General features: G+C 33.7%; 2 protein-coding genes across 7 annotated transcripts in view; one reads left to right on the forward strand and one right to left on the reverse strand.

The window, feature by feature from the left end:
- Positions 1-26,128, forward strand: LOC125681667 (fibroblast growth factor receptor 3-like). 6 transcript variants are annotated; one of them, XM_048921840.2, is made up of 15 exons: positions 1-94; positions 5,604-5,759; positions 6,632-6,841; positions 7,238-7,525; positions 7,848-8,135; positions 10,833-10,916; positions 11,465-11,553; positions 11,833-11,976; positions 14,675-14,837; positions 14,933-15,043; positions 16,031-16,230; positions 20,200-20,313; positions 20,413-20,524; positions 20,791-20,887; positions 21,356-26,128. In XM_048921840.2, exons 1-15 carry the CDS (start codon positions 55-57, stop codon positions 21,522-21,524), a joined length of 2,265 nt encoding a protein of 754 aa, XP_048777797.1. In that variant the 5' UTR covers positions 1-54; the 3' UTR covers positions 21,525-26,128. The 6 variants fall into 6 exon arrangements, with proteins under 6 accessions (XP_048777797.1, XP_048777800.1, XP_048777799.1 ...); XM_048921843.2 differs by having other exon boundaries at positions 11,833-11,946; XM_048921842.2 differs by having other exon boundaries at positions 20-94; positions 5,607-5,759.
- Positions 26,115-27,741, reverse strand: part of LOC125681669 (heat shock 70 kDa protein 12A-like) — a 9,081-nt gene continuing 7,454 nt past the window's right edge. Inside the window, exon 5 of the mRNA XM_048921848.2 lies at positions 26,115-27,592. Within this exon, the coding sequence (XP_048777805.2) occupies positions 26,520-27,592 (1,073 nt within the window). The 3' untranslated portion in view covers positions 26,115-26,519. The remainder of the gene's footprint in view (positions 27,593-27,741) is intronic.

Genomic DNA, 27,741 nt, shown 5'->3' on the forward strand with positions numbered 1-27,741 from the left:
CTAAAATCCGACATACCCCGCACGGGAAAAGAAGTTGAATCGTCTGCTGAGGAAATGGTCACGTATTTAATTCTGATATCCACAATTTGTTCAGGTAAGAGTATTTTTGTTTTTGTAATTAAGAAAAAGGCTCACTTATTGATCCCACTAGATTCAACAGAAGGAGAGCACAGGCAGCTAACCTGTTTAGGCTGTAAATGTCAGTGTTTGTAAACCTTCTGACCCAAGCCTGGCTAGTTTCACGGCCCATCTCTACGAAAATGCATGCTATTGTGTTTGATTCTCATCGATAATATAATTGAGGAGATTCCCTAATTGCAGAGCCCACAGAGTCTTCTCGAATACACTGGAAAATATTGTGATATTACGACAAATTATATCTACTGATCTATAGTATAACATTGAGGTTTTAATTTACTTCTTGTTTAGCCTAGTGCAGCTGTAGTAGTAGTACTTGATGAGTTGTTTGTCATCGTGATGTTTTGTTTTTTTCATTCAGGCTCCATAGGTGGATTGTTAAAACTGAAGAAAAATCACAAACCCAAATCAAACACCTACCTTTTAGTTTGTATTTTCAACAATTCAAGATTTAGTTAAAATTTCTCTTTTTTCTAATATAATTTCTCCATCAATTTTTTATTCAGATTAGGTCTACTTCATTACTCCCATTTCAATCATGGGGTCATCATCAGGAGTCAAGTACACTGAGAAGCACTGGCCCTGTCTGACTTGTGAACATAAAGTGATCTATAGTATATATAACATTGAGGTTTTAATTTACTTCTCGTTTAGCCTAGTAGTAGTACTTGATGAGTTGTTTGTCATCGTGATGTTTTGATTTTTGTTTTCTGTTTAAGAAGCCCAAATCTGATTTACTGGCATCTTTTCTTCGAAGACTGCAAGTGTAGTTGCTAAATGATTAAACAAAATAATGTATTTATTTAACCACACGTAGCAATCAAGATGGTGTCAAGGGGTAGGGATGGTGAAAGTTTGACAATATTTTTTGAGGATCAACTGACCCAGCTAGTTTATAATGATTTCAGGTCCATGGACATTTTTAAATGGTCTTTATAGAATCCAAAAGAAATTCTTGTATTTTTTTTTTTTTTTTTCAAAATGGATACAATTAACTTATTCAGTGTAATATGAGATTTTATGTAAAGTATGGAAAGTATTTACTATACCATACATTTCCTATTTAGTGTCGTATATGAATGTGTAATAGTATAATGGTTACGTAATGTATGATCAGTCAATAGACCTGAGTATTTTTTCCCTGAGGTGCTGGGATTACCTCAGTGTGTTTCGTTGCTTAGCGGCTGAGAGCACCAAAAGGAAAATGTTGTGATCTATTAACTGATCGGACATTTAATAACTGTTTGATTACATAATGTACACGTGTTCATGTACTTAGAAGGAAAGTTTATTAAGTTACCAATTCTATTATATTCAAATCATTTGTTATTAAATTAAAAGGTGTGGCTGTTAATTATGATTAAATCTGGCAAACAATATACATTGGACATTCTATCATTTCCAGGAATGGTAACTTATCAGAATTGAAGAAAATAATATTTTTTTTATAATCAGTATGCCATCAACACATTCATTGATGTTTTGATTGAATTATTTGTTTTTAAGGTATTTATTTTCAAGAAAATTAGCCAGATCTCCTTCCTGGAGGTTTTGGAATCTTACTGAACATACTGAAGCTGCCATGTCTGTTGTTGTCCGCTAAATATGTTATATGAATTTGAAGCGAATGCTGCATTTGCTGGAATATGTAATTGTTGCCTGTCCAATAGACAGCTGTTCCAAATGTCAGAAACTACTATCTATCCAATAGATCACTCTCTAGTTAATACTAAATAGTTCAGACAGATGAATATACAGAAGAAATATAAATGATACATATTTATTAAATCAGCAAAATCTGTCACATTGGATAATGATAAAGGCAGTTACAGTATGACATGAAAGATTATCTAATTGTTATGTCAAACAAGGAACAAAACGGCACATGAAACAATCACCAATGCATTACATTGATATTTTATTTGGCACACGGTAATTTTCTTTAATATGGCATGTAATTGTATATATTTTTATTCAAAATATCTTTGTGAATTTTATATTTTTAAAAATTGTGTTTTAGGTCACCTGAGTAAACTCGGGTGACCTATTGCAATTGGTCTGCATCAGTCATCGTCCATTAACAACTTCTTTCCAGAAACTACTGGGCCAATCTTGACCAAATTTGGTATGTAGCATCTGTAAGTGAAGGAGACTGGAAATTGTAAATTTCATGATCCCCCACCCACCCTAAGGGGCCTTAATTTTGGGATAAAAACTGTAAAATTGATGTACATGTGTATTTCTTTTAAATCTTCTTTACTCCTGGGCATCTAGCAGAGAAATAGTAATGATGAGCAAGGAAGCTTCTACCAAAATTGTAAATTTCATGATCCTCGAGGTAATTAAGGGTTCTGATCTCAGGGTGGGGTCAAACTTACTATATAGTGTTTATGTGTAAAACACTTATATAACATCTCCTTTAGTGCTATTGATACTATTGAAACGAAATGGATATTTAGAAAGAAAAGGTAGTCGTTTATCAAAATTGTAAATTTGATGATCCCAGGGGTAGGGGTTTTGGTATTAGGATGGGGCCAAATGTTGTATATAGTATTTATGTGTAAGTTTGCTGATACTGTATAAAATCTAAATGCATACTTAGGAATAGCAGAAAAGGATGTACAAAAAATGGTGTATTTCAAAACCCAGGGTCTTGACTCTAGGATGGGTCCAAATTAGTCATATCTTTTAATGTTTTAATGTTAACACACCTATCATATTATGTAAAGCCTTTCATCAGTGTATGCAAGCCACCACTTTTGAGGGCATTGAAGTTTTAGGTGAACAGTAGAATTCATCTTAGATATTCAGAACAGGATATTTTTTCTAGATGTCATAGCCCTTGAGATTAGTGATACTTTTTCACTAGTACTCAGGTGATCGATAAGGCCTGTGGGCCTCTTGTCCAAATATTGTAAGTGATGTCCAACATGTTCAAATGAAATCATATGAATTTTAACCATTTTGAAATTTATTTTATAGCCTAACAAAATTTATTTATGATCAGAAATTATATCTATGTTATGCAAATGTATCCTTCAAAATCCATGTAATACATTTAATACATAAAAGTTTACTAAATGTTGACTTGAAATTGGAAAAAAAAGTATTCATTTCAGAGGGGCTTGCCCAATAAATCTCTAACCACAGGCAATCGATGTTTTAAATATCTATGATAAAAAAAATTGTCTTCCTGTAAACATAATATTATGTTTACAGGAAGACAATTTTGTTATTATAGATATTTAAAATGTCGAGTGCCTGTGTCTCTAACTTAGTTTCTCTTAAAATGACAGGATCAGTATACGTATTTATATATGCTTTAACATTCACCACTCTCATCACGTAATATGTCATCAACTTTGTCCAAAATTGAGCAGGAAGGGGCAAGGCTACGCTGTTACATTGATGACATTAGGGCATTGTTTTCAAGTACAAACATACATGTACGGTACATGTATGACATGAAAAACTTCATTTTACTCAAACAACACACAGGATTGACTTTTTGATTGTTTCATGTGTCTCTAAATGAGCTGCAGTGGAAGCTTATATAAATTTTTGTTATGAATTAGAATAATACTTTGTATAATCAATGAAGCCCATTTCTGTGTTTTCGATGTACTTATTACCAAGGTTATTCACTGGACATTGAGAACAGAGAAGCATTGATTGTTTTGAATGAAAGTCATTTCAGTAATGAGTTTTCATACACATGGAACCAGAACTCTGACCTGTACTGGTCAGAATGAGGAGTGATGCTGTGTACTACATCATGTGCATCTAGTGAACATAGTGAAAGTCAATGTAATTAGAATGAGATCTTTGCTCTGTTCCAGTTTATTGACTGATAGGTGTCGCCAGCTAGGAAGCAATGAGTTTAACAAATTAAACAAATTCAATGGGGACCAATGAATATGAAAGGTGTGCAGTCTAGTATGATACATATATTGGTACAGAGTATATCAATTGAATACTGTCTTTAATTATCACCTCATGGTATCAATAGGATTCAGTGTACCTCTATTTTATAATGTAATTTAGAAATATGGTGTGATTTTTTTGTATAATTTTTTCCTTTATGTTTGGTTTTGTTCTTTGATCTATAATCTCGTTAAAAAAAAATTGTTTCGCTTTTCTGTACTGATAAACAGCTTTTTAAAAATATTTTAATGTCCTACTGTTGAAAGTATTCTTACTTTGAGGTTAATCTTTTAAACCTATAGATTCATTTAGCTTGGAAGCCATATTGAAGCATGCTTACAGAAAACATGTGCAAGCCTATTAAATGCATTCCTAAGACACTCTCCAGTTTCTAGTCTATTGCAGAATATGTGTCAGAGAATGTTCATGGATTTTACATAGTAAAATTAAATATAAAAAGGTAATAAATGTGAAAATCGGCTAGTGCATGCACATGTCAACAAAGTCTGAATACTGTACATTTTCTTTAATGTAAAAATATATATTAGTAACTATTATGCATGTTGTTAGAAAAAGAAGTTTTTCAGCACACCATCCATTTCATCTCCCATTAGACATGTTAGTACAGGTATTGTTATTTATAATACTGTACGAATTTACACAGAGGATCTGTCTGATAATATTACATACAGTGCAGTGGTCCTTGTGTAATTCTGGCCGTTGATTAATACAAAGTAATATGGTGTAGCTGCAGGTCTAGTTCTGGGTTAATTTAACATAAAAGAGAATACATTTACTTCTTGTTTTAGAACTCTCCATCATTAACATATTGATTTCCTGTTTTAATACTGGTCCTGAACAAACCACCCATTAATATATCATATCATTTTGCAATCATTGTTAGATGAACTAGAATGGTATAGGCATTTTTTTTTTTACACACATGAAACAATAGGGCCGTGAAGCCTTCACTTGTTACCTGGGTGCATAATTGATTAATTAACATTTGCACATTTCTGAGTTTGTTTGTCATGTAGGTTCTCCAAAGCGATGATTATTGGAAAATCTCTTAGGACTATGGCTGTTGCATTTTTCATTACTTGAACCTCAAACTCATGAGGGAAAAGAAAAACTAACTTGAGTCTTAAATTGCATGATATACATGTACAATATGTACATTGTAGCAGATATTATTGAAGTATATTGCATGCATCTTCTATTTCCATTAATTATCTTATGAATTGTTCATCTATTTATTCATCCCTAACATATTAAAATGTCACCTACTTTTGCAATAATATGATAGAGAGAGAGAGCAGATATCAACTCTCTATCCATAGTATATATTTAAAATGTCCACTGCAATGTATGAAAAGTACAATGGATCTTTCATTGTTCAAATAGCTGACTTGAATTCAGTTCATTGATTATAGACGTATCCCATTGAGTGTGCACGCCATTCAATGATTCTTTTACAGATTTTTAAACATCTAATCCAGTGACACTCAATAATTAATATTTGAAATGTTTCGTTTCTACAGTAGCAGTGAGCCTATTAACATTGAGAGGCCCTTACAACCACACTGCAGTTGTTCAACAGGATGTGTCCCTCAGTTGTAAATTGTTGAAGGATGGCAAAGTTGTCATCAATCTTCACCAAGTTGGGGAACCATACAGACTTGTCTGGAATTTTACAGGTAGGAAAACAGAGTTTCTGAAATAGGTTTCCTATTGTGTATATACTGTTCATTTGAATGATTTTACCAGCTTGAACAATGAATGTTTTTTTTAACCATTTATCAGTCCAAAGGAATTTTTGGTGGTCAATACATTTGGACCAGTAGATTTCAGAAACTTGGGGATTATTGATTATCATCATTATTTATTTATTTGAAATAAATTATTTTCTAGAGTTAAAGGTAAATTTAATTCTATGTATTGCATACATGTAAACTAAAGTTTTATGAAAATGATAATCAAACTACATGCATATTTTGTATAATAATCTGGACAATATGATTAAGCAAAGTATTCATTTCAATCAGTGTTGTATATAAAATTGTACATTATGAATAGAACTAATGAGTTTTCAAGCCCAAAATGAGCAAAATTGTGTTATGTAATAGAAAAATAGATAATAAACATGAAATAGAATGAACACTATTTCAATGAATTTAATTGTTGTTACACAAGGAAATTAATCAAAGCAAATAATTTAAGAATCATATGAAGTACCTTTAGTTGACTGCTGGTGAAAAATACTGTTAAGTGTTTGGATTGGTAATTTTTTCATGAGTTATTTGCTCTTGATGAAAAGCTGAAAAATCTCAAATTATTCCACTATTGTACATTTGCTGTTACATTTCTTTCCAAATTTTAGCTAATATGAATGATTTTATGCAACTTCTTATCAAGGGATTTCTTATTTTCTTTATGATATATATGTGAAGAAATTATGCTTTCCCCCCACACACCTCAATGTAATACATGTAGTTTGGGAGTAAAATATTTTTGTTTGGAAGGCGTTTTTATAGATCATCTCTAAATTGTCAAATTTATAATTTTTCAGGGATAGGGGAAAGCTTGCCTCGGACGATACATGAAGTTTACAGTAACGGGTTAGCTTTACCAGCATCCTCCACCAAGTTCAACAATAGTCGCTACAAGACAGACTTTGACACTACGCTTCATGTGACAAACATTTCTTTCTCAGATGCCGGAACTTATACCTGTACACTTAACAACATTAATAGCAAATCATTTGAACTGTATGTGATTGGTAAGGTTTCTTTTTTTCAGTAATTTTGTGAATAATTTTAGAAATGTAATAACAATGTTGTTGAACTACACAAAGGAATACAGTCTACTCCGGATGTAATGAAATTCAGAGGACCGACCTAAATTGTTCATCATGTATAAAGTTCAATATAACCAATGCTGAACTACACAAACATTGCTACCGGGGGATTTATTTTAACTTAAGTATAACAGATAGTTCAATATAACTAACTTCAATCTAAGTGGAGTGGACTGTATATGAAAAAAATATCACTTTCTGTTGAGGATGCTCATGAAAAAATGAACAGAAATTGACAATAATTGAGTAGTAAATATGTTTTGAGCAGTGTATTTTCACAAATGACATACAGAGTTGAACAGATTTCATTTCTTTCAGAAAAACCTCACTGTCATAACTACAATAGTAGTGTTCTAATAAACCAAGAGGCCTATTTCGACTGCAGTGTGAATTTCCGTGGAAACCAGCCAGCTAAACTAAGTTGGAGGCATGGCAACAAAGCACTGAATTTTTCTGTTGATTTTGAAAACGATACCTATGCCTTAGCGCGTATGTCAATGGTTGCCACAGAAGAAGATGACGGAAATGTGTACATTTGTCATGTGACATTTCCTGGTGTGCATAATGGATTTATCTGCCAAACTCTTCCAAAGCTGACTGTCTACTGTATGTCTGCTCTGATTTATAAGTTAGATATCATAATACAGTAAAACACACAGTTATAGTGAAGCTCCAGGGCAGGCGAAAAACAGTTCGTTATGACCAATTTATCCAATTCAATTTTTGTTATTTTCCTCTCATATGGGAATAAATATCGCTTTGCAATAAGCATGAATTCGCTATAAGTGTGTTATACTGTATATCATATATATAGAAATTGAGTAGAAAGAATATATTTACATGTATATACTTGAACTTAATGGAAATTTCTCGATTTAAGTTTTCATACTTTAAAAAACTTAACTTTGAATTTAATTTTGATTTTTAGTCCCAGTAAAAGAGACTGACATTATCCTAAATCCATACAAAAAAGTGTATGAAGAGGGGAGCCATATAAACCTCCGCTGCATAGCCATTGGAGAGCCCCACCCACATTACAAGTGGACCTTTACTCCCCTTGCTGACCCAGTTAAGGAGTCTGTGAGGTCTACACATCCAGCATACAAAATCATCAACGTCCACAAAAATGACACAGGAAACTATACCTGCAGTGTTCACAATGAGATAAATCATACAATTTATACGGATACCAAAATTGTCTTCATAGATGTTATTGGTAAGAACAAGCACAATTCTCGTTTAGCTCATCAGAAATTTTCTGATCCAAAACTGTTTGCTTTTAACTTCTTCAATTTTTACTCCAGTAATGGACCATAAAATGAATTTCAAGCAAACTTTTCCTCAAAGTATTTTTGGTTGAAGAGGGTTAAAGTTTGTTCACATAAAGGATCAAGCCCCTTTTACAAGTGGTAAAGAATTGGGAAAGTTTTAGATAAGATTATATATCTGCAAAAATCTTTCTTAAAATTTTCTTCTCAAGAAGCACAAGTGTACATGCAGTCCCAGAAGCGTTCTCCTTTACCATTTTTCCTTTCACTCGCCATGTGCTTTCCATTCACAGTTTCGGGTTCATCATTCACAAAACGTTCACCGTGCATTCACCGTTTGTTCTACGTTCAGTCTTTTGTCTTTGCATTGTCATTTTGAACACCAAAGTAAAAGAATTTATCTTGTTATAGAGGCAACTCACACATCCAATTTCACATTTTCAAATTCGGGCAAAAACACGTTCATAATTATTATTATTAACTTAATTTTAGACAAGTCATTTCCCCCACTTTAAAATTGAAAAGAAAAGGATATGCATGCATGTCTAGATATTATTTGAAACTGATTTGACAAGGATTTTACGTCTATATCTATAAAAAACATTGTGAATAAATGTACATGTATTTACTGCTTTTGCCAAACATGAAACTTGTATCATTTGTCTCTCGTACAAAGATCAGTCTAATTAAAATTATATCTTATGATCCTCTCATCTACTATCGCTACACATAGGTTATGTGTAGCGATAGTAGATGAGCGGATCATAGGATCTAATTTTGATTAGATTGATACCAAGATAGATTTGTTTTTCTCGTACGTTTCCAGTTTTCGAAATTGGTTTAAAACTTGGTATAGACCACAGGTCTATGCCAAAACAAGATGACATAATCCTCATCGAATTGGCATAGACCGCAACATTGAATAAAAAATAACACAAATTTAAAACATTGTTATTATCTTCTAATGTACTTAGAAAGCATATTTTCTTTCCATTTCCATAATGTTCCCCTTTCCTCATAATGTTAATCACTTATCAGACATCTACTTTTGGGATAACTCTATTGCTTTAAACCTAGAAAATCGACATAGACAATTTGGTCTATCCCAATTACAATTGGCATAGACTAGTGTCATTTAAAATAGACTCTTATATGGTTAATTTCGAACACAGCGTTTCTGTATTTGCCTCACAAATAGAATTTTTTGAAACATTCTATGTGTAGTTCAGAACAGTAGTTACTTTTTTCTGCATCAAAGATGTAGAAATATTGAACAATCTCGATGCAATTCTTGGTCACACCAATGATAATAGTGATAAATTTTTTAACTTGCATAGATTCTAGGATTATTGCCTCGGGTAGATATAGTTCAGATAAAGTGAATGACGCAAAATTTGAATGTTTAATCTATTATATAAGTGGGAAATAAACTTTTAAAACTGTTTAGGAATGTAAAGGTGTTGATACAGGGTACGTATACAGTTCATGTCGTTTGTTTAATGCATTGATCTTGACCCCTTTTGGGGGTGTTTGTTAATTACATGTATCCCAAACGACCGACCCATGAGCTTGTATACTTTGAAAACTGAACAATAACATCTGTAAATTCTGTATGTCACTACAGTGCTAATTACTAGAGTAAAGTCTTTTCTTTTACACATACATCGTGCATTAAAAAAATAAATACCTGCCTGTATTATTAATCAAAATCTAATAGTATACTGAGATGACGCATTAATATTCATGATTTATCATGAAAAGGTCAAGAATTCTATATATTATAGAATATGAATCGAAATATGCATTTCCCCCTACTTTTCCATGTATACATGTACATGTATCTGTATGTGTAATGCTGTACACAATGTGCACATGAAATTTGAGTTTTGTTTGTTTATGATTGCTGCGTGAATTGATGTGAAATTTGTGATTATTTCATGTGAAATATACATTCAGTATACTTTTACAAAATGCACTAGCTTTGTTTAGACGGAATATTAGACTGAATATATTCAGAACTGTAGAACATGCAGTTTCCCAAATCTGGTATATTTTATTCTTTATCCATTGATTAAATGTATATATCTTTTTTCTTGCCAGATTTTAAAATAAGTACAGTCAAAGGGGAAAATCAAAAACATTCTAAATGAATAGTTTATATTGCGTTCACCCTACTCTCATTGTTCACATTGTGCTCCATTCACGTTCTGCATTTGCTTATCGTTCAGCGTGTGCTCTGCGTGCGTTCACCATTTTTTGCATGAGCTCGCGTGAGCTCACTGTTCAAGTGGGAAAGACGAATGTTTCGGGAACTGTACAATGTGTCAACTTGATGGGGAAGTAAGTTTGTTCAGTCTGTCACTCCTGGGGTCAGGGCAGGGTCACAATTGGGGTCAGGGCAGGGTCACAACAGGTGTAAAGTTTTGCATAGTTTACGAAATGGCTTCCAAGAAAAACTCATTGGGGGAACTGAATTAGATTTTGTCACTAGCATCCCTCAAATAAAAATTATGAGAGGTTTTTGTCATCTGTATTATTGCTAACCATCTCATAATATGTACTCAAGCACATGCAGTGTTGTCTATTTAGTCTCCATTTGTGGGAGTCTATCTCAATCTATTAATAACCTGATTGTTTTATTGAAGAAAACGAAGTATCAACTGTAAAACCAAAATACAGACAGATGCCAGAATCTACAAGTGTCAAGGACAGCAGTGGAGACATTAGCTGTGAGTACCAGTCTACAGAATTCTATCTACAGAATCTACTCGAGGAATCTACTCGAGGAATCTATTGAAAGGATCAATCTTGAGAATCTTATTTACAGATTTCTACTCTCAGATTCAATCAAAGCTCTGGCATAAAAAAATTTGTTCAGTTTTAGATAGTATTCATCTTTGCAAGTCGTTTTTTTATAACGTTTTGGGAGCAGAGTGGACCACAAACCTTTTGCTAGCAAAGATGGATAGTATTCAGAAATTGGTGTAGAATTGAATCTTTTTTGACTGTTTTGTATATCACTTTAACACGACACATGATGTAGAGTTTTTAATTTAGTCAGATGAAAATCTAAGGTCAAACTTTATTGGGTCAGGGTTGTATATTATGGTCAACAGGACTTGGACTAGGATTTGTATTTCATTTGCATATGGATTCTATTTAGTATGTACAGAATCTCTTTACAGTCATATGTCGTTATACAAATTAAGATTATTGTAGTGATAAACTTAGAGAGTGCACTGTGTGAATAGAAGATAAACTGACTGTGTTGTTTCAGTGTCTGCCTATGCTGTGGGTGCAGTGGTCAGTGCGGTGTTGGCCATTATGCTGATTGTTGTTTTCATATTGCTGGCCATCAAGTTTAGGGTATGTACATGTACGTTTATCTATAAAGGAATATAGATTTTAAGGAGTTTATCTGATGTATGTTTCTGAAATTTAAAAAAAAAAAGATGTATTATAATCTTACACATCTAATATTGTTAACCATTGTATAAAAAAAAGAATGCCATCTATTAGATTTAAAATGAATGTAATCTTAATTTTTTTTTTAAAGATGTACAGTATTTGATTAAACAAAATTTGAAACATTTTTGGTACATGTATATATCAATATCTGTGTACGTGTATACATGTGATGATTAGGCAAGAGAGAGAAGATACCGAGAAAGAATGACGCTGGTACAGGATGATTTTACAGATGACCAGGAACAGGAGTTGTTAGATGATAACGTCATCTCAAACGGGGGAGGTGAGGAGGTAAGGAAGAAACCGACCCAACACATGAAGGTATATAATGTGTAACCTGTCCCATCTTAATCATATTGTGTAAAAGGAGTAAAAATTACTTTCACTCTTTAATATGATTTCATTTTTGAAAAAAAAACAAGATCTGTTTTAATTTTATATACAATATGAATTTTTTATGATGTGGAGTAATATTGTTATAGCAACAAAACAGAAATGGAGGAGCCAAATGTATTGTGCCGTCAATCCTAGGACACGTGATATAAATAATATGGCACAACGTCATGGCAACATTGTTCATACAATATAAAGAATGTTGATAAAGTCTGATGAACCAATCAAGATGCCTTTTACAAAGGAAATTGAATTATTTGAAATTCAGGATAAACATACATCACCAGAATACACAGGCCAACTTTGAATTTGGGCCTGGTCAAAAATTTATTGGCAGAGTTATGGCCCTTGAATGGGGGAATTTGTCTCACTCTAACACACCCATTTCTTTATTGATGCCACTGTTGAATATATATAAGTTTGCTATGAAGTAATACAAGTGTTGACTCTGAAACAGTGTTTATTCAATAATCTATTGAACAATATGTTAAAAAAAGGTAGAGATATATTTAAGGGTTGGTTGGATTAGCAGGGAAAAAGAAGTTGATTTTAGACCTGACCTGATTGTGTGCAATTAGCTCAACTCAATGTTACTTGCACCATGTCAAGGTCATGGGAAGACTAAAAGTCTGACATCTTTAGTTATCAAGATAACTTTGTCTACAATGTAACACTTGATGGGGTCCTTGCTGATTGGTCAGATTTCTATTTTTGTGTGAGAAACTTGAGTAAAGTTGGTATATATGGTGTGGTTGAAAATAAAAAGTGAGATAAACAGGGTGAAAAAAGGTACAAAACTTTGTTATTAATGTTATTGTTAAATGGATTGTTGCACACTAATAATTATAAAGTTAAATGTTTAATATTGATTTACAATCATTGTACACTGTGTATGGTATGATGAATTGGTGATCAATACAAATCGATCAATACACAAATTCACACTTCATGCAAGTTACATCCCTTGTCCACCATCTTGCAGTGAAGAAATTGTATTTCCCTACATTAATTGGCCTTCAATGTTAATTTTCTGATTTGTAGCTTTGACATTTGTTATTTTGTTTTCATCAGTGTCTGCTGTCAACTGCATTTGATTTGAATGTATCTTATTGTATAGATATACAAAGGGATTGGTTACAAGTTTTAACAACCTAGAAAACTTCTCCCAAACTACAATAATGGCCCTGGGTGGGCAACTCATAAACTTGTATGAAAACTTAATGATTAGTTATAATTCACTGTAGTAAACCTCTTTCTTACATCGTATGAAAACTTAATGATTAGCTATGATTCACTGTAGTAAACCTCTTTCTTACATTTGGTAGAGTAGAGAAGGAAAACTTTGCTTTTCACTAATTGACCTTTGACCCTGCAAAAGGACATAATATGTGGTGAAGAGTTCAAACATGTATATAGGAATGCTGTATATACAGTATAACGAGCTTATAGCAAAGTGCTGAAGAGGAACAATTTTGATTTGTTATGAACACAATCGGATTAAATTCAGATCCTTTGATCCGCTCAGATAGATCGCTACACAAGGATCTGAAGTAACCCAATAGAGGGTCGCATCTGCATGACCTTTTGTTTGGAATATTAATGAGAACCATCAGTCAATCAGATTGCACCATACAGATAATGACGTCCCAGTTAATTCGTGAACAAGTCCCAGTAATCTCTCTCCTGCGAAATTTATTCCACAATATAACACTATATATTTGCATAAGAATCTTCAAAACTTTCGTATTGCTAAATTTATTTGATTCTCACAAACAAAAAAATGCACAAGATAAATATTATACAATTACGTTCCTGTATGTATAATGATGGGTATGATTTGAATAGTTGTATTTTAGCTCTAAGGATTCTTACATCTTTTGTAGTCCAACCTAAACATTTCTGGCACACACTTGTATCGGTTCTTTCAATGATGTTGAGGTTTAGAGTGCTGCTAATCAACTGTTTTCTTTCGTCAGTCAATTTGAATTTTCTATCCAAATTTTTTTTTATTTCTTCTCCGTTGGTATTTTTAACAGGATGAATAAAACAAAACCTGCAGGGAATGCAGACATTATTTACATTGCATGTTTTGACAGATGTGCAACCTCGGATCGTGGGCACAGTCATCTTTAACTTATGTACATTGACACAAGGGCATCACTGGCAGAAATCTGACAGCATGTATTTGATTGGTTTAACAAAAGGTCATGCAGATGTGTCCCTCTATTGGGTTACTTCAGATCCCTGTGTAGCAATCTACGTGAGCAGATCAAAGGATCTGATTTTAATCAGATTATTATAAACATAAATTGTTATATCCAACAAGTTCATGATGTTGTTTTAAATCTACAGGGAATGAAAATCACTTCAATAAGTTAATGTAAGGATGAATTCATAAGTGTGTTTGCTGTAACAGTGTTTTACCATATATCATATTTGTTTTACACAAACATACTTTTCTAGGTACATGTGCCATTTTTTCCACTAAGTGACCTCCATAACCTGTTTTGGGACAAATCACCATCTTTTGTAAAACAGAGAAAATTCAAGTTAGATGGACATTTTACTGCATGATGAATTGTGGGAATGTGTTCGGAGAATTGATTCTCTCTGGTTGTATTTGCAGGGTCAGTACAGACGGTTAGGCCAGTACTGGGAAATACCCAAGAGAGACGTACGTCTGATGGATCTGATCGCAACAGGGTCATACTGTGAAGTCTGGAGGGGAAGAATGAGGAAGCACTCAGACAGCACTGATGTCCTCCGTGTGGCCATCAAGAAAATGCTAGGTACATCAAACATCAGTGTTGTGTTTTGGGAATAATTTTTGATGTATGCAGTTCCTGGTTGTCGGTCGTATGTAATCAGATGTGTCTTTGTTTAGATGATGCCTCAGAAGTAGGGAGGAAGTTCTTTTTGGCAGAAATGGAAGTGTTGAAAACTCTGAAGGCCCACAGTAATGTGATCACACTTATTGGATGTTACACGTTGAATGGTAAATTGTCAGCATTTTATTTGATTTACTTTTTCAAAATCCATCTTCAATAATCACAAATGTACAGGATTGTGTGTTAATTTTAGATTGACCAATATCACTAATTCCATTGTGTTGTATTGTTACATCATTGTGAAAGTTATGTTCTTAAAGCATACCATAAAGAGAGGATCTTGAATGAGTGCTTATAACATATGAAATACCGAATTTAAATATTTCCCGAACTGTGGTGAGGGAAATATTAAAATCCGGTAACTAATTTCATATGTCATAAGCATGAGTGTAACATTCTATTTATCACACAACTATCATTAAACGCACATATTAATTTACTGTCTATTTCACAACCCGAATGTCGCAAAGTTTTTGCTTTCAATTCATTATGAAGTCATCACTACATCATGGTTTGAAGAAACTTGAAATTATTTTCACTTCATAAAAGACACAAAATCCTCTTGGAACAACCTTGGTGACAAAACAAGGTCTTCTACCATCAATGTTGATAATTTCAAAGGATGACATGTTGTTTTGTTTATGTGGCGCATGAATTATTGACCTACCTAATTTGCATAATTATGAACCTGTGTTACAAGTACATATAGTTTTTCTGAACCCGCGTTATGAACCTAGGAAAAATACTGTTGTGTGATAAATCAGTTTCTGTTCTTGTGCGAGAAACAATCAGCAAGATTCATGAGCGCTATTTCTCACAAATATTTATCACCACAAACCAGTCACTCATTGCATAAAGTGTGTATCTAGATTCACTTGCAAAAATACTCGACCCAAGCATTTTTACCATAATTGCGAATAACTTGTGGGTAAAAGTAAGTTTACACTGCATTTTGTGTAACCTTTGACCTGTTAACTGTCTGTTACTAAAATGCACTTCCAAACATCAAGTACACAATGATCAGTGTATTTCTTGAAATTTGGAAATGTTTTATGGAAGAGTGTAAGACTGATTCTAATGATGTATCATTAAAGAGCCGTGGATGTTGATGCTGGAGTACGCACATGAGGGAACTTTACAGAAATACCTAAAGAAGCACAGACCTGGTTCTCGTCATGTAGAAATCCAGTCTCAGGAATCAGTTCGACTGAAGAATTACAAGATAGATGCCAAAAAACTCCTGTCTCTGGCTTCTCAGGTAGTCAGTGGATTGCTACATTTGACAAAGTATAAGGTAGGTATAAATCAGAAATAGAGTGTATCAGAAATGACAGTATAGAAAGCTGATAAACAGTATTTCCATCTTTTATGAGGCTACTACATGTACAGACAATGTACAGTAAGAACACTAAATAGACAGATCCATTCACTAAGGGCTGTTCCAGAAATGATCAAATGGGGGGGTCGGGCGGCAAAGGATATTTTTTTGTGTGGGTGGTCGTATTTTTTCATATTTTATTTGGTCCGTGGTTGGACTGTTAAAAAGATATTTATTATGGGTAATGGATAGTTTCTATTGTTTTATTTTGTGCCACGTGGGTGTTCAGTTTTCAGAATATTTTTATTGTCGCTCTTGTCGTGTTGGTTACAAAACGTCGGAGGGAAAATTGAAAACGTGCTTTCGAAATCGGAAATAACATAGAACTATTCGAGTTGTCGCTCTTTGCAGCGCATAACTTTCCATTACGGCACTCTTCAAACCTTCAATTCATTCAGGTGACGTATTGCTATCTGTTTTTGTCCGTCGTCGTTCGTTAACATTTGAACATTTTCAGCTTCTTCTCTGAAACCCCTGAACCAATTTCAACCAATTTTGGCATATAGCATCTGTGGGTGAAGGGGAACAAAAATTGTGAAATTCGTGGTCCCTGCCCCCCTGGGGCCTGAGGGGTGGGGCAAAAACCATCAAAATGAGTGTAATTTTAAAAAATCTTCTTCTTTACTCCTGGACATCAAGAAGCCAAACTGTGGGCATAATTATAATGAGCGTTGAGCCCTCTACCAAAATTGTGAAATTCATGGCCCCTGGAGCAGGGGTTCTTGTGTTAGGGTGGGGCTCTATTGGTCATATAGTGAAAATGTAGAAATTCTTTGAAAATCTTCTCTGTCTCTGGGTATTAAGTAGACAAACTAATAGCATGGTAATGATGAGCAAGGATGCCTCTTTATACCCCCCGCAACAAGTTGTGGGGGGGTATACTGGAATCGGGTTGTCCGTCTGTCCGTCCGTCTGTAGACGCAATGGTTTCCGGGCTCTAAAGCATTATCCTTTCCACCTACCGTCACCATATCATATATATGGACTACCCATGGGATGAAGATGTTCCCTATCGATTTTGGGGTCAAAAGGTCAAAGGTCAAGCACACTGGACATCGAAGTAGCAATATGGTTTCCGGGCTCTAAAGTGTTATCCTTTCCACCTACAGTCACCATATCATACATATGGACTACCAATAGGATGAAGATGTTCCCTATCGATTTTGGGGTCAAAAGGTCAAAGGTCAAGTGCACTGGACATTGAAGTAGCAATATGGTTTCCGGGCTCTAAAGCGTTATCCTTTCCACCTACAGTCACCATATCAAACATATGGACTACCCATGGGATGAAGATGTTCCCTATCGATTTTGGGGTCAAAAGGTCAAAGGTCACACGCACTGGACATTGAAGTAGCAATATGGTTTCCGGGCTCTAAAGCGTTATCCTTTCCACCTACAGTCACCATATCATACATATGAACTACCCATGGGATGAAGATGTTCCCTATCGATTTTGGTGTCAAAAGGTCAAAGGTCATGCGCACTGGACATCGAAGTAGCAACACTCAGAAAAGAGGTAGTTTATACCTATTACCCTTTGGGAGATTGGGGTAAGCGGGGGGTATTCTTAGTGAGCATTGCTCACAGTACCTCTTGTTAAAAATTGTGAAATTCATGGCCCCTGGATCAGGGGTTCTGGTGCTAGGGTGGGGCTCTATAAGTCATATAGTGAAAATGCATTATTTCTTTGAAATCTTCTTTTCTGTCCTTGGGTATTAAGGTATTCCATGTATAATGAAAGGATAATGAACAATTCTGAACGATTTAGATCAACATAAAAGTTTATTGTTAAATAATGATGAAAGTGAAGCAGATGAAATTCACATGACTGGTAAATGATTAGAAGCTGACCTTTTTGCACTTAACTCTTTTTGGAAGAGTTGTCTGTCCTTTGTAAATTAAAGAAAAATCTAATTTTCTAAAAATGTGTGTGGTCAATGATTAATTTTATTTCATATTTTCATAAAAAGAAAGTGTATGTAACTTTCTACCAAGAGATTAGTATGAAAATATAATTTGTTTTTAAAATATTGTAATAAAACATGTTTTTCCCATATACTTCAATGTTAAATTCTAGGTGAAATAAATCAAGCATGAAACAAAATTTTGAAAATTTCTATGGTGGATTATTTTTATTTCATGAACCCTTCAAAATGATACCATGATTACAAATATTCTACCATCCATTTATTAGATATGAGATATGGTCATTATACATTGAATACCTTAAGTAGACAAACCAATAGCATGGTTATGATGAGCAAGGATGCCTCTTTCAAAATTGTGAAATTCATGGCCCCTGGGTCAGGGGTTCTGGTATTAGGATGGGGCCCTATTGATCATATAGTGAAAATGCATTTTCTTTCTTTGAAAAGCTTCTCCTCTGCTGCTGGGTATTAAGTAGACAAACTAATAGTATGATAATGATGATCAAGGATGCTTCTTTCAAAACTGAAATTTATGGCCCCTGGGTCAGGGGTTTTGGTGCAAAGGCGGGGCTGACCACATAGCTATTCAATGTTTCTTCCATCCAAAAGTAAAATTTTTATATTTAAACACAAACCTAATTCAAACATTGGAAGGTTGTTACATGATACTCAGGTGACCTATAAGGCCCCTGGGCCTCTTGTTAAAAATATTTTTGTGGTGGGTCTGGTTAGCTTTTTTTTTTAATTAGGTGGGTCATTGTAAAATGAGTTTATCAATTTGATGGGTAATTTTTTATTTTTTTTTTATGGGTGCTTGGTATATACAAAAGGTGCCTCCCGACCCCCCTGTGTATTTATTTCTGGAATAGCCCTAAGAGAGGTGTAGTAATCTATTTCAGCATTTTCTTACTTGTCCATCACTAGTAAATAGTGGCTCTCTAGTCTATAGGTAATAAAATATCTCATCAGTCTAGGTGATCCTCATATTCATGTGCATGTTCATGTATAGTAAATTTGGATTGCGTGCAATATCACTGAAACAATTTTTATGCCCCTGCCATGAAAGGTTACCTGTTTCCATCATGCTGTCCTTTTATCCATCTGTCCTTGCATCATAATTCAGATTCTGTTTATCACTTGCTATGTATGCACATATTCAACTGAAATTTGGTATATAGAATGAGAATACATATACATATAGTTCAAGTGTGTATTTTGATCAGGTCGAAACATGTTTGGCAAAGTTACATGTATGTCCCTTGGACTTAGAAAATTTTAAACAATTGACAGTTTCCACTCATTATCTCAGTCAGACATGAACATTTTGAAATAAGATTTGGGATAAAGATATATCATAGGAATATGCAGGTCAAGATACATGTACTATTAGGTTGTGGTAAGATAATTTTAGCAGAGTTATGTGCCTACCACTTGAAAATTTTTAAACAATTCAGTTTCCACAGTAATTCTCAGTCATACATGGACATTTTGAATGGGAATTTGGGATATAGATATCTCCAGAAAATATGCAGGTCAAGTTTGTATTTTGTTCTGGTCAAGTAATTTTTGGATGAGTTGAGCCACTTGGATTCTTAAAAATTTCAAACAATTTAGTTTCCACTCAGTCATCATATATGGACATTTTGAATGAAAATTTGGGATATAATAGATATATCATGAGAATACACAGGTCAAATATTTATATGGGTCCAGTAGTATAACCTTTGGTAGAGTTATGGCCCTTGGGCAGATGCATTCATGTCCCTCTGATCCTTATAGTTTTTGCAAAGTTTTACTCCTAAAAATCCTTATTTATCATTTATGAATTTTTCCACCTATTATTGTTTAGTTAAACTTGAGATTATGGTTATTTTAAACATGCTTTCTTGCCTAGCCTACATTGCAAACCTTGCTTGGTAAACAATTATTTGTATATATGATTATCTTTATACCACAGCTCATATACTACCGATTGTCAGCCTCTAGTGTCCTGGTGGCCAAAGGAGGAGTCTGTAAGCTCTCGGGCTTTGGCTTTCAGAAAGAAATCACCGAAAGAAATATGTATGAAAAGGTAATAATTGCTGTTATGCTCTATATTCATAATTTGAACTTTTTTTTCCATAGTGATTGTTTGATAGATAAACCTATTTGAATTATTTTATTGTAAAAGGAGTCACTTCCTGTTCGCTGCATGGCACCAGAATCCTTGTCACAGAATGTCTTTGACCTGAAGACTGACACGTATGCCTTTGGTGTACTGATTTGGCAGATTATACATTTCGGTAAGATTTCACTAATGTAGACGTAAGAAATGAAACTTATGATGAAAGATTGTGAGAGAGTTTAGAAGTCTTGGTGATTGACACAAGAGATATGATAAAGCCTGGTTTCTGAATTCTAAGAAAATGTGAGTTAAGTATGAAAGAGATCGTAGATGTATGTCTTTTTAAATATAATACAGGAAATGAAGGAAGTATTGAATATCATATATTGCAGAACTTATTGAAGAAATTTAAGTAATACTAGTAAGTTTTTCTATCTTTCACAGGATTAAAGCCTTATCCCGTAATGGACATTGAAGACGTGAAAGAAAAAGTTATCTCAGGATATCGCATGCCTCAGCCACATCACTGCAGTCAGGAACTGTATGTTAACTTACACTGTACTTAACGACTTACAGAATGATATCAGGAACTGTATGTTAGCATACTTATTACCGTACAGAATGACATCAGGAACCGTATAATTTACGTAACATTTTCTAGAATGACGACGTACATGTACTGAGGAACTGTATTTTAACTTCCTTAATTACAATGTACAGGATGACATCTGACGTCTCTGTTTCAGTCCTATAGAATGGCTATTTACATTTGTTTGTGATTTTATTATAGGACAAACATTTCTTTCAAAGCAAAATAACATATTCTTTAATTTTTTTTCTTTGAAAATGGGAATTAAAGTTTATTTGAAATTAATGATGATTGAGAAATAATTTACAGTTATTATAAATCTTGATTTTGAGATGTAAAGCAAGAAAGTAGTTTTAATATTAATTTACATCATATAGCCATTTTAGTTTTAATATGAATATTGTTATTTGTGTTTGGAAGGTTTGCCTTAATGGAACGATGTTGGTGCTGTAATCCTGATGAGAGACCCCTGTATCCGGATATCTATCAAGCTCTGACAAACCTGCTGACTAACAGTGATGCAAACATTGTTCTGGATAATCTTCCAGTCCTGTCATCCTTAGAGAGTGATGCAGAGCATACAATGTGAAGAAATGGGGCTTTACGTGTTCAATAAGGGTATTGCATTACAAGAGGCATAATTTACAAGTTGTAGTAGGTTTATGCTGTTGAAAATGCATGTAGATCTGATATTGACAGAATCATGACACTTTATATTTGCAAATTCTGTGTTCCACAGAAAACTTCTAAACACAAGTGACACTTTCAGATAAGCCACCTGATGATTTGTAATTAATACATCTAGCAAAGTTCTTTTGCTTCAAATGATTTTTTAAAATTTTTTATTAAAAGGTAAATGTTGTACACATTTTATAACAGAAGTATATCTATGAAGTGAAAATATTCAAAATTTACAGAAAAGGTTGTTTTCACTGTAAATAAAGTAATATGCTTAAAACTCTCTAATGGGAGGAGCAAATCTGTGAATGTCAGTTTCTCCTGAATACCTCTAAACCACTACATGGATGATTTGAAAAGCTACTGATTTGGAATTAAGGAGGAACATCTTTGTTTTGGTACAATTTTATAATGAGCTTTTGTTAGAACAGTTCACTGATTCTGAGAAAATATACGTATTTGTTTAGATATATTGTACGCTGCATCCAAATCTTGATCTCTTGAAATATATTTTTGAAAAGGTCGTCTTTCCCGTCCACTTGCTATATTTTCTATTCACAGTCACACACATATCTAACCTTTTTTTTCTACAAATATACTGTATATACTTTTGAAAGGGTAATTTGTGCAAACGTTTTATTACATATAGATAAGCAGATGTATGTATTTTTTAATACTTTATTCTGACATACTTGAATGTCGTATCATATCAGAACTGGCATGATAGTTTGATACATGTATATGCCACGTTTTGTTATACAAATAGTTTATACTGTATAGAGGGTAATTTTTGCCCTGTGTTATTTTCACAGACACATCAAAAATTAATCTCCGAGACATCTCATTTTAGATTCACCCAGATTCAATTCATAGCAAAAAATTAATCTCCGAGACGTCTCATTTTAGATTCACCCAGATTCAATTCATAGCAAAAAATTTATTTAGATTCATTAAGTTGAAAATTTGTTCTCGTACAATGAGAGTGAAAGTAGAAAGGAGGCAATTATTTATTTAGATTCATTAATTAAGTTTAAAATTTGTTCTCGTACAAAGAGAATGAAAGCAAAAAGGAGGCAATAATTTATTTAGATTCATTAAGTTGAAAATTTGTTCTCGTACAATGAGAATGAAAGTAAAACGGAGGCAATTATTTATTTAGATTCATTAAGTTGAAAATTTGTTCTCATACAATGAGAATGAAAGTAGAAAGGAGGCAATAATTTATTTAGATTCATTAAGTTGAAAATTTGTTCTCGTACAATGAGAAATTTAGATTCATTAAGTTGAAAATTTGTTCTCGTACAATGAGAATGAAAGTAGAAAGGAGGCAATAATTTATTTAGATTCATTAAGTTGAAAATTTGTTTTCGTACAATGAGAATGAAAGTAAAAAGGAGGCAATTATTTATTTAGATTCATTAAGTTGAAAATTTGTTCTCATACAATGAGAATGAAAGTAGAAAGGAGGCAAATATTTCTGATTATACAGGGAATATGAGGGAATTTTTTGTTTTTATTTTTACTCTGTTACATATACGGAACTTGATTCCAGTTTTATGGGGGCTGTGTGATATGTGAAAGACATCAGCTCTATCAGGGTCTGGTTAATACGGATCCATAGTAGTGCTGAATACTTACATTCAGGTTTTGTTTTGGCATCACAATTCTTGTAACATTAAAATCACTAGAATAAAGACTCGGAGACTGGTCTGTTAAAGTAGAGACACTCCTCTTCTTTGCTACATGAACTTAGTAATGTCCATATATACAACCTTTTGTAATAGATAAGAGTTGACTTTACATATTTACTTGTCACAACCAGGATCTATCAAAATCTACTAACTTTAAAACAGACCTGGTAATATACCCCAAGTTTTTTATTGTAGAAACAAGGTAGGGTGCAAGTGAATTGTACCTGAAATGTTACGAAAAATTATATACAATGTATTATTGAAATACGTTGTGTATGACCTTTTAAGGTTTAAAAATTGAGTATTTAGAGAGATGAGAGTGATTTTCAGGAGTGCTCGAGTATTTTTTAGTTTTTACAGATGGTTTCACATTTAGTGTAGTACATGTAAATGCAAGGTGAAGATAACGCACAGTGATCAATCTCATAACTCCTATAAGTAATACAAAATAGATAGTTGGGCAAACACGGACCCCTGGACACACCAGAGGTGGGATCAGGTGCCTAGGAGGAGTAAGCATCCCCTGTTGACCGGTCACACCCGCCGTGAGCCCTATATCCTGATCAGGTAAACGGAGTTATCCGCAGTCAAAATCAGTGTGGGTAATGTAAGTGCTTTATGGATATAAAAATGTCATTATCTACATGTACTCCTTTTATGAAATTGTTATAAACTTCTTTCAGATATTTGTGCATTTATATCTTTCTTAATCCATGAATCTTGACCAAAATGATGAGATCTTGTATATCATAATAAATATGTATAATGATTTCTTTAGAAGTATTTGATATAATGATTTCTTTAGAAGTATTTGATTCGCCAAACAAAAGATGTCCACTTTGATTTGGTATGATGCAGTCCAATTTGAATCAAAATTTCTTGTCATTATGAAATTGTCACAGATCTCTCAAACATGCTTATTTAAATGACATAGTTATGTCAGAGTCTGCTTTTTGAAATTGAGGTCCATTACTTGAAGAAAATATGTTTATCTTTTTAAGAAAGCATATTAAATGTATATAGAATTATATTCATTCAGAATTCTATTGTTTGTCACTGAGGTAACCTATGGCTATTAGTTTGCGTCCATCGTTGTGCATTAACAATTGCATAATGTTTAACTTCTTCTTGATAATGCTGTACCATTCCATTTCTTTTCAAATTTGGCGGAAAGCATCTTTGGGACAAAGGGGTCATAAATTGTAATTTCAGGACTCCTGCACTCTCGGGGCCTTAGTGCAGGGACAAAAACTGCCAAAAATTTACCAATTTTGAAAAATTCTTCTTTACAACCACACATCTTTAAGAAAAACTACATGCATAGTCAGGTAGAGCAGGGAGGCCTCAACCAAATTGTAAATTCCATGATCCCCAGGGTAGAGATTCTGACTTCAAAGCAGGACCAAATTTGGCATATGTTTTTTTTTGTAAAATATTTAAATAACATCTTAAATGCTATTGATACTAAATTGAAACTAAATGGATACTTAAAAGGAGCAGGTAGCCCTTTACCAAAATTAGAAATTTCCAGGGTGGGACCAAATTTTGTTATTTGAAAGACTTCTTTGATTTTGCTGATACTGTGTAAAGGCAAATGCCTATTGAAGAAAAGATAAAAAGGGATATACCAAAATTGTAAATTTTGCAACATATTCTGTAAAATCTTTCATTAATTGACTGCTTACTCTTTCTAGGCACCTGATCCCACCTTTAGTATTTCCAGGGGTCCATGGCCCTACTCTTAATTTTGTATTCTTTATATGAATTATGAGATTGATCACTGTTTGGTATCTTCACCTTTTCATAGCCCTTGGGGCTTGTGATAATTTTGGCTAATAAATTCCCTGGTGACCGATAAGGCCTGTGGGCCTCTTGTAATTGATACTCGATAATTTAAAAATAATGATATTTAAAACATTAAAGTGAGGTTAGTAAATTTTCAATATTTATAATTCCAAAACTTGTGCAATATCCAACAAACATATATATATATATATATATATATATATATATATATATATATATTAGCTTTTGAATGAAATGTCATTCCCAGTAATTTATATGTACATGTAATTTCTATACATCGCTGAATATTCTACTAATATCTGCAATAATGATGCATGACACAAAAACACAGGGTGTTCCAAAAATATTATTTTGTTCTTGGAATTTTTTGTTACTTAGTTATCCCAATATATTTTTGTTACTGTATGTAGTTGTAGATTAAAGATGTTCAAGTTTATTGTTGTTATTATTTTTTAGTTATCTGCATATTACTCTTGTATGAAGTAATTCATATTTTAACATTTCTATTGGTAAAAATGGTACAGTAACTTATTCTTTAATTTGCTATGATTATTGGATTAGAGAGATTATGAGTCATGTGGCATGCATTTTTTGTTATTAACATATACACTGTTTTCATGTTTATCTTGTGTGTATCATGTTTAGTGATAGGGTACTAGTTTAACAACAGCAGATTATGCAGCGAAATATAAAAAGATATGAAATGTTCCAGTGGCAATCATTGTAGACTTGAAGTCTAAACTGATATGTGATGTATGTACATGTATGATGAAAGAGAAAGGTGGGGGGGGGGGGGGGGTAGTTAAAACGTAGTAGTCTGTAAATAGTAGTAAACATAGTAATTTGTACTGTTGTATGTTTTACAAATAATATAGTTGTACTTCAGTAATGTGCCATTTTCAGAATCTGAAGCCAATTAGCGCTGCTTGTTAATGTTGTTATAAATAAGACGCGCACACTGCTTTGTTTCTTTTTGCTTTCTGCAAATTAATTGAAATAAAATATTGATGGCAACATGTTTTTAATGTTGTTAGATATACAATGTATGTAGATATACACGGCACTGTAGTAACCACACCAGGTGACCAGGTGGTGGTGTTTTGGGAGGAACGAGACGATGTCATCGACCACCATCATGTAACGTCACTGTGTCTTTAGTCCCATGATGTAGTAAATTTAGCAAACCGTCTTGTGTTTGGAGACTTGGAATACCTATTTTGTGGCGATGCTTTGGTTTATGGGACCCAGTTTTGATGTCGCATTCAGTATCTTAACGTCCTCTATCATGCGGGCGTTGTTTGTCACTGTTGAATTCCTTATTTTGTTTCTTGGGTGTGATTGCTGAGGTGGGTAGGCTTGGTGGTTCATTTCTGTCTCTCCTTCCCTTTTATCCTGTCCACCTCCACATGCTAAGGTGAAACACCTGTCTTGTATTCATCTAGTTCAAATTCACACTTAATTTGAACTTTATTTGTGATGTCATAGTCCTCTATTCGGATATTTGTCTGACCAAAGTAGAATTTCGTTTCGAAGTTCACTAAATCTGACCAACCACCTTCAGGTGGATGGTTTAAAAATTTCCCGACGGACTCGACACCATCATCAGTAACGAAAGTTGGTTTACCTTTGACGACACCTCTTGCTTGAAAGAGTTCTTTCTTTATAAGGGCATTTTTCTGGTTCCTCTGACGATGTGAACTATGGGAAGTATAGGTCATTGTTTCGTCATAATGGACGGTATCGCCTTCGTACACCAGGACATCAAGTACATCTTGGCACACTTTGTCGCCATCCACTATGGCGCATTTGCTATTTGGGTGAATTCGTTCATCGAAGTCTTTTAAAACCCCAATCCCGTACGTATATCTGCATACCCTGGCTGTTACTGCCTGAGGGTTATGACCAAATAAAACGGCTCCTTTCAAAACCACCAAACCTGGATCCTTGGGTGAAATAAACTTTATTCCGGAAAAACTAGGATGTTGCTTGATTTCTTGAAAAATATACTTTGAACTTGACAATCCTCCAACGAGTAGTACTAGATCTATTTTCCCTGTTTCTTTCAGGATGTTTTTAATGAGAGAAATGATTTTGTCTTTGATGACAGCGAAGAATTGTTTGAACTCTTCATTTTGAACATACATGTGTGCAAATGATATTGAATCCTTCTTCTTGGGGTCTTTTACAAGTTTATTGGGAAATTGTTGCAATCTCAGTGGGAGAGTAAGTCGTATTTTACCAGAGAGGCTGTTGCTAACTTGTCGTTTTTTCGCTTCGAAGTCTCTTTCAAAATCCAGTGCATCTTCAGGGGCTGAATTCCACAGTTCTTCCAAACATTTATCGTTTTCGAAGAATTTTTTGAGGAATGCGACGAATTCTGCGTCTATGATATTTCCTCCCCAGTCACCTCCAGATGCTTTATACACCTCGACTAATGACCCGTTCTTCAAAACTTCATGCACAACTAAGTCCACAGTTCCGCCTAAAACAACCGAAATAAATCAAGATATTAATTTCTATCTAGAACTATGTATTGATATCAATGATTTGTATTATTCCTATGAATCATTGAATGATAATTTCTTGATATTTATGTAAATTTCTTTCTTTTCTTGGAAGGGTGTTAATTAA

This window comes from Ostrea edulis, chromosome 2, assembly GCF_947568905.1.
Source record: "Ostrea edulis chromosome 2, xbOstEdul1.1, whole genome shotgun sequence".
Classification (NCBI taxonomy): Eukaryota; Metazoa; Mollusca; class Bivalvia; order Ostreida; family Ostreidae; genus Ostrea; species Ostrea edulis.